Source organism: Prosopis cineraria, unplaced genomic scaffold (assembly GCF_029017545.1).
Source record: "Prosopis cineraria cultivar Desert tree isolate PC_DT_omini unplaced genomic scaffold, ASM2901754v1 PC10, whole genome shotgun sequence".
Lineage (NCBI taxonomy): Eukaryota > Viridiplantae > Streptophyta > Magnoliopsida > Fabales > Fabaceae > Prosopis > Prosopis cineraria.
This window is the reverse complement of record NW_026555341.1, coordinates 2998216-3011604: the sequence shown is the minus strand read 5'-3', so window position 1 is coordinate 3011604 and position 13389 is coordinate 2998216. Positions and strand designations below refer to the sequence as shown.

At 32.5% G+C, this 13389-nt stretch overlaps 1 protein-coding gene across 1 annotated transcript; it reads left to right on the top strand.

Annotated features, from left to right (window-relative positions):
* Positions 1 to 9231: 9231 nt before the first annotated feature.
* Positions 9232 to 11830, top strand: LOC129321649 (heat shock factor protein HSF24). Its single transcript, XM_054967502.1, has 2 exons — positions 9232 to 9964; positions 10984 to 11830. Exons 1-2 carry the CDS (start codon positions 9758 to 9760, stop codon positions 11674 to 11676), a joined length of 900 nt encoding a protein of 299 aa, XP_054823477.1. The 5' UTR covers positions 9232 to 9757; the 3' UTR covers positions 11677 to 11830.
* Positions 11831 to 13389: the final 1559 nt, after the last annotated feature.

The following is a 13389-nucleotide window of genomic DNA, read 5'->3' as shown; positions in this document are numbered from 1 at the left end:
TCGATTGGTAAAACAAAACAACATGGAGCACATGTTTGACGAGCAATAACAAGAACAGTGGACGACGGCAAGGAAGAGTTTCTTATCGAAGACCTTGTTGCATAAATTAGTGATAGTGGTGCAACAACAAAAAAAAAGGAAAGGGAGTCAGAAAAACATATTAGAGTCGATGACGGAGGGAGGGAGGGTGGGAGACGAAGGGAGGGAGAAAGCAAAACCAAATAAGGAGAGAGAGAGCACTAGGATGAGGGAGAGCTCGTGTGTTAAGGAGAGAGGATAAAGGTAATTTGGATATTCACGACAAAATTTCATCTAATGCAACCAGCCTAATCAGACAACGCGTCAAAATGCTTCTCTGGGTAACTTCTGCCCCAACACTCGTTAATGTCCCGACACTCATTCAATGTTTTTTTAATCCAAACATGTTTTTTTTTAACTAGATTTTGACATCCCAACCAAGGTTTGAAACACTTAAACTTCAATTAGAATGTTTATCCAAACACACGCTTAGTGGGGATGTTAGAAATCTCAAACATCTCGCCCGTTGAAAAAACAACTGTGAATGATATTGATGTGGTCTTCAACTTGATATTTTTTAAAAAAATATTTACAATTATGATGATATCTGTAAGGTTTTTTTAAATTGGGTTGAATGTGTCAAAGCCCAGTTATAGTGTGAACAGTACTAACTTGACTTGCTAGTTTTCAGAGAGTGAAGCCTGCTGATCTTGAATTGATTTTTGCGTTGGTGTGGTTTGTTTGATATTGGAGGAAGAAAAATGGAATTAATTAAGGCAAAAGTAGTTGCCATTGATAGTGCCACATAATTTGTACAATTAATAGAACACATACTTCCATGTCACTCGCTTCGCCTACGCCGGCCCCTAACAAAAGCCGATAGTATTCTAATACGGGAAAATTTCACTGCAACTCCCTTGATCAAATTCATTGGCATTCAAACTCTCTAAAATTTTGAAATATGAAATCAATCCCTACAGGTCCCACTTGTGCTAAATTAAAATTAATTTTTTTTAAAATGACAAAAATAAATCTAGTCCCCCATATCAATTGTTTATTTTTAATACAGTACTCATACATTTTTTTATACAACTTATTCATGCACCTAACTTTACTTGTTTATATTTATAATGATAATATATTGTTAATGAGAATTGTAAATTTTTTTAAGTTGGTTATTTATTTTTTATATATTAATTGTTTATTTTTCTTACGTTAATTGTTTTTATTTAAAGGAATTAGGGTTATTTGTGCCATTTTTTTTAAAAAAATAATTTTAATTTAGACCAAGTGGAACATAAGTACTAACTTGATGTTTTAAAATTTTTGAGGAGTTTCAGTTCGTAAGTTTCGTAAGAGGAAATGCAATGAAATTTTCCCGTTTATTAGAACGTGCTATTTTCATCCTCAAATTTATATCAGCATGCCACAGCTAGCCCACAGAGTCGCGGATAGACCGGCTCAACCCCGCGACTTTAAAAAAAAAAAAAAATCTGGGAAACTGCAGTGTTAACTGTGACTTATCTTTACACACACACACAGAAAATCCTAGAGAAAGTCGTCCTGTATATTTAACTCATGAACAGTGTTTTAATATTTATGGTCATTGATTTGCTCTAGTCTCCATAGATCGTGTTGCTTTCCAACTCCAGCTGATAACCATCTCATTTTATAAGATATTTTTTGGAGTGAGTTGTTGTCCCATGATATAAAACATTTTAGAAAAAAAATTAATGATTCAGCAATGAAGTGTATTCTAAAATTATCTGCATTATTTGATTTCTTAAATATGCTTCATTTTTTCTTTTTTATTGAACAAAGAGTATTTTTTAAAAAATATTTTAAAGATTTTTTAAACTGTATTCAATTGATTTCAATAACAGCCAAAAAGTTCTATTAAAAATATTTTATAAAATAAGACAAAGGAGTGTTCGAATATCTAATGTTTTTGAACATAGGATAAATTGTCACTTGCTATTTTATTTTTTATAAATAAAATTATGCATTTCAATAAACATTTATCATAATTTTTTTAAATCACTTCTCATAAAATCTTACTATTTGTTTGTGAGATGAAACATTAATATAGACTTACTTTCTCCGTCCTTGTGTATAGAGTCTTTTCTAACAGTTTATCTTATCTTTAAATATAAGAGGTGTCATTAAATTTTTAAATAATTAAATAGTTTTGCCTTCATTTTAAAAAGAAGAGAAAAAAAAAGAGATATTAATTATGTGTTTTGCCTTTGCTCACTACCAAGCCACCATCATTATGATTTTGATTGACATTATCAAGGATAAAATTAAAAGTTACTGTGACTTAATGAGATTTCAGCTAGGTAATAATTTTTTATTGGTATATGTGACATAGTTAAAAAGCACTTTATATATAAAGATCGAGAAAGTATTTAATTAAGTACAAGAGTATTTTAATTCATTTTTTTAGTTCCAGATATAATATTTTAATTAATTTTTTAAATTATATGAATTGATTATTATTTTTCTTTTGTTTAGAAATAGATTAAATAATTATCTACATTTAGAGGATTTATACCTAATAGGAGTTGATCTTGAGGGAAGGGGGTTAATAATTAGGGAAAATTTTAGTTAATGACTATTATAAAGAGTTAATTTTAGGTGGGTTTGAAATTTTTTTAAAGTTTCAGTTCAATCCTAAAAAGAAAAGCCAAAAGAATTTTGACGGTAAAAAATTTAAAATACTTTTCAGTTGTTATGCAGAATTATTAGTTGTTAATTTTTTTATTGCACTTGTAAATTTATCAATATTACTTGTAAATCACACCTATTTATCAAACAATTAATAACATTAGTTATTAATTTACTAACATCAGTTGTAAATTACAAGACCTATTAGTAATTTATAATTAATATTAGTAAATTAATAAGTGAAGTTAATAATTTAACAACTAATGTTATTACTTGTAATTGAAAAACCAATGCTAAGTTTTATACAATTATTAATATGTCAACTTGTGTAATTCAAAACTCATATTTACAAACTAACAAGTAGAATAAGAAAATTAAATAGTGATTGTGCATAATAAAATAAGGGTATTTTGCACTTTTGACTATCAATTTTTTTTTAACTTTTTTCTTCCATACTAAATTGAACTTTTAAAATATTTTTAGACTCACTTAAAATTAAGTTTAATTTTTAACTGAAATTCTTCTTAATAATTATTTACGGTCAGACACTCCCATAAAGTAGCTGTTGAAATTATTGTAGCATCAGCACGCTGCGCGGCTACGCTCCTGATATTTTCAAAACAAGATGCTTCCCTGACCTTGTGTTTAAGATGTTTTTAATTAAATTTTATGTATTAATAAAAATTCATTATTTAATTGAAATCATAATAATTTTTTAATTTTACCTATAATAATATCAATTATTATTATGATGGTAGTGGATAAAACATTAATTTCTTTATTTTTTAAATAATAATAAAATTATCTAATTACTTGAGAATATCATGATATTTTTATATTTAAGAGCAAAATAATATTCTAAAAGCGCTTAATGTATAATATATTGGGACTGAGGGAGTAAGAGTGCATTTGGAGGGTTTATAATTGAATGAAAATGAATAGTTATTAATGAAATTGAATGGAGTGGAATGGAGCAGAGCGAAATAGAATAAGATTGTTCATTATTTAGGAGTTTTATGATAAGAAGGGATGGTTTTACATATTGTTTAAGATTTATTGTAAAATGGATAGAACGAAATGGATTAAATTTTTTTTTTCAATACTACTCATATAAATAAATTTTTTAAAAATAATTCTCATTAAATAATTATAATATTTGTCCAACAAAAAAATTAAAATTAACAATCATCCAAAATATCAAGGAATTAATAACAAAATGAGAAAGTAAGTAACAGAGCTACTTAAACAAACATACTTACTGTATAAGAGAAAAACGCAGCAAAGTTGTAGATTTGAGAGGTGAGAGAGAGAGAGAGATATGGCAAGGAGGTAAGATTGGCAATTGTTGTTTATTTGAACTCTTAAAAAATTACATTTAATTCTAAATTAGCTTTATGAAGGATATGTTTTAAATAATAATAATATCTTTTCAAAGAAAACTTTTTTATCTATTTTTTAAAAATATTTTCAAACCAATTGGGTCTTGTGCCTGATTGCATATCAGGTTGGGCACCAGGTAAGGGTGATGCCCAGTCTAACCCTACTCACATGCAACATTAGCAAAAAGAGAGAGAGACAATTTGAGAATAAATATAATAGATGAGTTTGTTTTTAAAATAGAAGGTTGTGAGTAATTTTATAAATAAAATAATTATATTATGTTACTCCATCTTTAACTCTCAATTCAGAAGATAAAAAAAATTGACATATGGATGAAAATAAAAGTCTTATTTTGCCATTCCATCCCTCTTTAAATAAACTCACAAACAATGATGTAAGTCTTTTAATCATCCCACTTCGCCTAAAAAAAAAAATATCTCTTAATCATGGTGTAAGTATACGGTATACATACATATTATGTGCGTGTAATTCCCGCCTAACACGTTATCCGAATAATCTATCTATATTAGAATAAAGCATTGGATTCGCTCCACTCGACTTTTCAGGGCAGTAGTCAGATACCTTGTTGTTCGGACACTAGCTTCGCCTAATTATATGTCGTCGGGAGCCACTGGAGGACAATAAATTAATTACCTGTTTTTCCAAACCCGTTATTGTAGCTGTTAATTTGAGTTTAGGTAATTTTGTTCATACTTACTTGTCGCGTTTAAATTCAATCACGAACTATCTTTAGGTTACAAATTCACCGGGAATATATATATATATATATATATATATCATAGTATGATGATACACGTGTGTGTAAAGAAACTCAGGTTCTGTACTTTTTTTTGAATGTTTTAAGTTCTTGTACTCTTATTTTTTATATTTTAAATTTCTTTAAAGTCCTTACATTTTATTCATTTACGGACCTAAAACATTCAAAAAAAATATAGAACTTAAAACATAAAAAAAAAGAATAACGACCTATAACAAAATGCGAACAAAGTGCAGAAATTAAAAGTTATATTTTTTCAATATATACATATAGGAAAACATAATTTATTGGTCTGTATAAGTTTATCAGATTTTATCTTTAATGCTTGTAATTTGTTTTAAATCCTTATAGTCCTTATAATTTAAGATCATTAGGGACCTAAAAAACAAACATCACCCAATTTTGTTAAAATCTTAGAAATTGAAAATACTGAAAAAAAAACACTACAAAGATTAAAGCAAACTCGATAAAATTATAATGACCTATGATCATATTTTTTATATTATTTACACTCAAATTGTGAATTTGGAGACCCGAGCTCAATTCTACTTAATCAACATTAAAATAATTAAAAATAAATATTTATAAAGTTTTAGTCACTAAATCAAGACTAGGTCCAGGCCATTATTTTTACATTTCACCCATGATGCTTGAATTTTGAAAGTAAAAAAAGTGATCATGATAGAAAAATTGCTTGCTAAATTTAAGAAAAGTAACGATCATGGATCACGGGCATCAAGCCAAAATTATCTATAAATAGAGGAATACTATTTCATCAAAGGGAATCATCATCAACAACAAACTACTAGTTAAATTTTTAAACTCTGAGTCTGCTATTTTGTTTTTCTTTTTATCATGCAACTGTAGTTTTTATTTTTTTATTGTATGGTCGGTATAGCTCTCCATCTCTTTTTTTAATTAATATATCTCTGTTTTCTTGTGTGTGCATTAATTTTTTTCATTTTATATTTTTATATCCAGGTAAATTGTGTTGAGAGAGCTCAATTTTCCCTCATTTAATTAGAAGTTTGATTTTTTTTTTCATTTTAAGATCTCACATCTTTGACATACCTTAGGATACCTTCTCTTTTCTTTTGTTTTTTTTTTTGGCCGAACACGCGCCCATATGCAACCAGCAACTGCAGAATCAGTGTGCGTATGTGCATTTTACAACTATAAAATTACTGCATTTTTTTTTTTCAAATCAAATGCTTGCTCTCGGGCATTATCCAACAGATAATGTCAAGCGTTAACCCAGAATCGTGATATTCAGATCATATGTCACGCGTCACCAGCAACTATTAGTGGAACGTTAGTCAGCGGCTGTCAGATAAGTACAGCTAACTGGAAAACAGTGCTCCATGTGTTTTAGAAAAATTACAAGAAAATTTACCGATACTTGTTGCAGATGACACATGTCTATTTACAGCAATCACGTTTAAGTCATGGTCCGATAATAAATATAGAAAACTTTGCCAGCAAAGATTTCGACATTACATCGTCAAGTTATTAGGGAATTGCCCTTTCAGTCAGAACTAATTGCTGTGTGGAGAATTATTGATACTTTTTTTCCTAAAAACAAGTCACTCTTGTGAAAATTGATAGTTATGAATTTATAATATACTGTGTCCAAAACCTTGTTGTTTCTTTAAACTAGAATCAAAACATCATTATGTTATGTGCAATCAAACATCATTCTCCTTAAAATTACATGTAAGATTTATAAACATTGCATCACAGATGAAAACTCTGTACAAGCATTTCTCTAATACTAGGCGAAATAGAGAAAAATATCAATTGGCAAACCAGAGGCGTTATGCACGACTCCAGTGAGTCATGAGCGCATAGGAGCGTGGAATTCCAAATTGAAAACGACGCGTATATAAACGAGAGACGTCCATGTCGTTTTTCATTTGGCACGGGGCCCTTCACTGCGTACCGGCGGCTAGTCTCACGTACTTGCAAAGCTTCTTCACTCATCATCTTGAAGATATGAAGTAGCCCAACGTAGTTTTATGATCTTTAACTATGCTCCCCCCAAGAAACTGATACGCAATCCAAGAACAATCAATCTGTCGGGGAACAAAAAAAGAACAACGGGAAAGCGCATGGGACCTCCGAATTTTCTGAAATAATCAGAATTTTGGAGGCTTAATTAAAGCTACATAGGGCACACCATGATTGTATTTTTAATATAATATAAATATAAACACCCGTGCAATGCTTGGAGTGTATATTATGAAAGAAATGCGAACATGGAGGTCCATTTTGGCTTTGAAGTGGCCTCACTTTATATGATAATTGGACGGCCGTGAGGGTCAGAAAGGAAAGGCGCAAGAAAAGATTTAGGAAACTAGGCAGGGAAAGGAGGGAGAGAAGCTAACAACAACAAGAATAATAGGAGAATAAGAAATAGGCAGCGGGGAATGGCGATGAACAGAAGCAATTGAGAAATGGCAAGTGCTAGGTGGGATGGAAGAAAAATCCACCTTACCCACTTCCCCAAGCTTCTTACTCTCTCTCATCCCCCTTCATTGAAAATGTTAACGCGCCTCGCTCCAAGCCCACGCGTCCGCATGTAATAAAAAATTAGAGTTCACTTCTCTCCATTTTTTCTTTCTCCATCACGCGTCCGCATATGATAAAAAATCAGACTTTACTTCTTTTCATTTTTTCTTTCTCCATTTCCTGTTCACCTTTTATCTCAACCGTTAAATTTATTTTTAAACAATTGAGATTTGATATTTCATACAATTAAACATCAAATCTCAACCATTCAAAAATAAATTCAATGATTGAGATGGAAATGGAGAAAAAATAAGAAAAAAAAATGGAGAGAAGCTAAGTCCTACAAAATCTATATAGATAAATTAAAATCTATATAATGGCTTTCATAATTTTTTAAAAAGTGAATTAAATATATTCATCAAGATAATTATTATTTATGTTAAAATATAAAACATCGCTCAAATAAATCTTAAGGTTGGATGGGCTGAATAACTGAAGCATTAGGCCCAATATAAATAAAAAGACCGGCCTCAAAGCTCGATAAAAGCCATAATGAATAAACATGTCAAAATTTCGTTAGCTGCAAATATTGGACAGTTGACACGAAAAGACGCAATCTCAAATAATGTTGAAATTTATAGACTTCACATCCAAGTATCTCGATGAAATGGGCTAATTACTAAAATAGAGAATATGGAATAAAGACCGTGCTATGAATTTCGCGAGATTCTTAATTTTTTAGCAGAATGTGTTAGGTCTTGATAGAAAGGCTACCACCACTCTGACACTGTAAACAAGAAGACGAAGACACAAAAGAAAGTAGTTAACATTCAACCAAAGGCTCCCATTTTATACTTTTTAGCCTTTAAGTTTATCAGTTAATTTTTAATTTGGACTTGTAGTTTCTCATATTTCAATAAAATCAAACAGTTGTTTTATCAAAGTCTTGTATCTTTTTACATTCGAGCAAACTGTGATAAAAAAGCTCGAGATCATTTTATTATCAATTAAGATTTCGTGTCTCTGGCACATTTAGTATTTATTATTCACGCATGAACAATTATAAATTAAAAAATTTTAATTTAAATTATGAATAAAATTTTTAATTTAAATTTCAAACGTGACTATGAAATCATAACTTGATTATTACTCATTTTTCAAAAAAATTATAGAAAAAATAGTTGTTCTTAATTAAATCAGACGAGGCACACCTGTAGAGTTAGGAAATGGGCAGGCTTGGCCCTTAAGGATTCAAGCCCGTAAGCCCAATTTTTTTAAAATACCTCATTTTTAAAGCCAGATCCTTATATAAAGGGTTCAAAGCTAGGCCCGTAAGTCCTTATTATTATTATTTATATTTTTTAAAATGTTTAAAAATTAAAATTTTTAATTATAATATTTCATATATTTTTAAAATAAAATTATAATTGTTACAAATTAAAAATAAATAATAAATATTTTAATTTTAAAGTATAAATATACATTCTAAAGTTTAAATTCAATTTAAAAATTAAAAATATTTTATTTTTAAGGAAAAAATAAAAAAGTCTAAAAGATTGCATGAGTCCGTATTTTCAAGATTAGACTTAAAAGTTTAATTTTCTTAATTTTTTTAAATTTAAATTTTTATATAAATGAATTTAAATGGATAAATTTTTAAGTTTGATTTTTATTCCTAACACTCTACATCAATCCTTTTTTTTTATATATAAAATAGTATAGAAGTCCCGCCCTCTTGATTAGGAAAAACCAAATAAATTAGGCGCCCCTTTCCACGTAGAAATGTAATAGAAGCTTCGTCGAATAAAGCGTGTGATTTTCTTTGAAAGAGTCTCGTATTCTTTCCATCTCTGCCATGGCTTTTGAAAATTAAACTAAAGTTGGGGGGCCAGGCCAGTGGGGGCCAATTCGAATTGCGTGGGTTGCGTATGGAGAATTGGAGATGATCGTGCTTCTCCAAATTTCTAGAACCCACGACACGCTCTCTTCCTCGGGGGGTGGTACGGACATTCTATATTAGAAGAAGAGGGTGGCGCCCAGCACCACTTACTACAGCACCAGGGTTGTTTCTGTTTCAGTTATGCAAGAGTCCGGTCATGATACTTGTGACCCAATCTGAACAACGCCTGATCCTTTTGGATCCATGGATTCCGATCGTCGCCCACTTCAATCTCGTTTCTTCTTTTCTGGCTTTTATTGCTGGGGCTGGGAGTTCTTGACCGCTCTTCTTCTTTTTAGTTGTTCCTCCCAAGGGAAGGCATACTAGCAGCGCATACATATACTGGATCTCTCTCTCTCTCTCTGCGTGGCTGCCTTTTCTTTCTTTGTTTTATTTCATTATCAAGTTAATTAAGAGTAGATAATAGACGTGGGTGAAGTGAAGGGAGAGGCGACAGATCGGGAGAAATGTCGTCGCAGAGAACGGTGCCGACGCCGTTTCTGACGAAGACGTACCAGTTGGTGGATGATCCGGCCACCGACGACGTCGTATCATGGGGTGAAAGTGGGAACACGTTCGTGGTGTGGAAGCATGCGGATTTTGCCAAGGATTTGCTTCCCAACTACTTCAAGCACAACAACTTTTCAAGCTTCGTGCGCCAGCTGAATACCTATGTATGTTCCCCGGCCCTTTTTCTCCGGTGTCTCCTCATTTTTCAGTTCGTCGCTTATTTACTCTTTGATATAGCCTTTTGATTTTCCGGCTTGAAATCTCTTGCTCTGCGTTTGAGTTTCCAATTAACTTTCTCGACAAACACAAGATCCATCAGTGATGAGAGATTAATGTTATCTTAATTTATTCAGAGACGGGAATAAAATTGATGAGTTTCGGAGTTAGGAATCCATGGTGTCATCTTAAAACCAAAAGCGATATCCACGTGCCTTCAAAATGCATGCCATGTTGGTTTAACTTGAGAAATGATTTGGTGAAATTAATAAATTGGGTTCTCTCTCCTCCGGGCAGTGGGTATGCGCCTTCGGCTTTCCTGGCACCGGAAATAGGAAAATATTGCATATGCATTATGCCGGTCAAAGAGAGAGAGGGCAAGAGTACATAGGATTTGATGGCAAGCAATGTCATGGCATTCGGGTTAGGTGGCCTATCAGTGCAAAATTATTTTATCTTTCCAGACAGAAGCCTAAATGTGCGTTACGTCAAAAAAAATTTTCCCTGACGATTTTCTCCCAGAATCTTAACTTTCCGTAAAAGATGTTTACAAAAGCGTAAATAGAGTAATGATTAATGAACATACAACGTAATTAGCAGCATATTGTGAAATCTTGAATATCTTTTGCCAACAGAATAACGCTTACTACTTGATAGTATCTCAAATTAAATGAATTTTTATAATTGAAACAAACCAAATTATCTAACTTGTGAATGAAAATCCATCTATTCACATATCGTTGCCTTCGAGAGACGGGAAACTCGATTAATTAATAGATAGCTAGATGCCCGGACGTTAACGGTAGTTGTGCCGTCTGTTTGCCCACTGTGCATTGAACACGGTGAACTGGCACATGTAGGGCCGCATCGTCTGGACATTTACGGCTCAGGTTTCATGCCCGAGTGACGAGAAATTTCAATTACCGTTCATTATTGGCAGCTAATTATAAACTGGGGTGCTTTCCAGGGATTCCGGAAGATCGTTCCTGACAAATGGGAATTCGCCAACGAATATTTCAAACGAGGACAGAAGGAACTGTTGGCGGAGATCAAACGTCGGAAACCCGTGATCCAATCGGCGCCCGCCACTTCCAACTCCGGCGGGGACGACATGGGATCGACCTCGACCTCGTCTCCAGATTCGAAGAATCTGGGGACCGTGGAGAGTTCTCAAATGGCGAATTTATCGGGGGAGAACGAGAAATTGAGGAAGGATAACGAGATACTGAGCTGGGAGCTGGCGCAGGCGAAGAAGCAGTGCGAGGAGCTGATAAGTTTTCTGAAGGAGCACGTGAAGATGGGGCCGGATCAGATCCATCGGATCATGCGGCAAGGAAGTAGTGGGTCCAGTCGCAAACACGGAGACGAAGATGACGACGAAAACGCGGTAGGTGAAGGGGAGGGGTCTGGTGGGGAAAGCTTGAAACTCTTTGGAGTTAGGTTGGACGTTAGCAGAAGCAGCGCCTCCAACCCCAAGAGAGGCCGCGAAGACCAGATGGCTTGCAGTGGCTCTATTTCTAATAAGCAGCTCAAGACTGTTGACTTTGTTTCCCCCGTGATGATGGAGAGCAGCAAGAGGTCTGCAACTGATGAATCACCTCTCTGCTCTGCTCCTCAACTCAAGTTCTCTTTCTTTCTGTCGACAATATCACAGAATTAACACCGAGTTTAGTGGGTGTTGCCAAGAAGGTCACAGGCTTCACCCTCAACTGCTGCATAATTTCAATTTCTACCTGGTTTAATTTGTTCACCTCTAAATTTTGAGGTGATATGATTAATATCCCCTGCCGTAGATGCCAAGGCATTTAAAATAATCTGTCAAGGATTTACGATTGTCAATTTGAATAATCTGTCAAGGATTTACGATTGCCAGATAGTGCAGTAGAAATGGAGGTCACAGGGGGTCTCTCATTCGCTATGGTACTTGAGTGGTAAAGGCTTGCGTGTAGATAATAATGTATGAATTTAGTATATTCTGATGTGTTCTCAATACGAGAGGAGATAGCATCTTAAACCCATTAAGTACATATTTTAACCACAGCAATCTTTGAAAGTCGCGACACGCCCTACGCCCTTAGCTGAACAGACCATCCACGCCAAAGGCCGCTACTATTTCTCACCAATCTCCACACTATGGCCTTTTTGTCTATTTTTCGTACCAAGTCCAGAACTAAAAGAACCGTATCTTGGATGAAGATTTGAATGTTGAAAGAAGAGTTGTGATATCACAATCGGAGCCATGTAGCACCACTAACGTCAAAACTGACAAGCTCATACTCTGATGTTGGTTCTAAATTAATACTATAGCACCTCAACCACTTCCTTCCAAGTAATAAGAATGACCGAGGTTCGTTTTGGTTTTTGGAATTCCAAATCGCTGAACTATTTGCAAGGGGCCGTAAATATGATACTCTTTTCATTTTAATATATAAGATATTTTTTAAAAGTTTATTTTTTTTAAATATAAGAGGTGACAATAATTTTTTGAATAATTAAATAATTTTACTCTTGTTTTGAAAAATAAAATAAATCATTAAACGTATGCTTTCCTACCATCATTATGACATTAATTATGATTTATTAGAGATAAAATTAAAAAATTATTATATTTTTATATGAGTTTAATTAAATAATAAAATTTTATTGATACCTAAAATTTAATTAAAAATATCTTATATATAACAATGTAAAGAGCATGAACATTGCTTTTTGGGCTGATTATTATTATCACACCCGTTCCTTTTGGTCTTTTAGGCCTGCTGTCTGGCTCCCTCACCCATAACAAGTGATAACTAATTAATGCAAAGTACTCATCAACATGCTCAATTAAACCAGCCAGCAACAACGAAACTCATTATTGAATCAGCGAGCCGCAATTAAAATATTGTACAATATATTAATAATTATGTACTATTAATTTGTATTAAAATTGAACACATCTCGCGCATCACAAAAGGTGTATAATTAAAATTGCTGAAATGTTATGCATTTATGCTGTGCTCTCCATGAATTTCTCAAGTTAAGCCACCGTGAATGAATAAATTACTTATTTTGTACATTTACTAGAATAATGTTTATAATAATGCTAATTTTGGCTCTCTTATTTTCAAAAGGAAAAAATTGTTGGTTTGACTCTTCTTTAATTGATATCAATAACTGGTATTAATTATAATCAATAGGTAGAGGGAAATTTTCTTAGGTTCAAAAAATCATACTCCTTCCATTAAAAAATGTAAAACATTTTTTAAGTAATGGATGTTAAAAAATATAAAATATTTTTAATCTTTTGAGGTGTAATTATTACTTTTTTTTAAGTGTCCTTATTGATAAATGACTTTATATTTATTGTAGGTGTTTAATAGAGGTAAATATA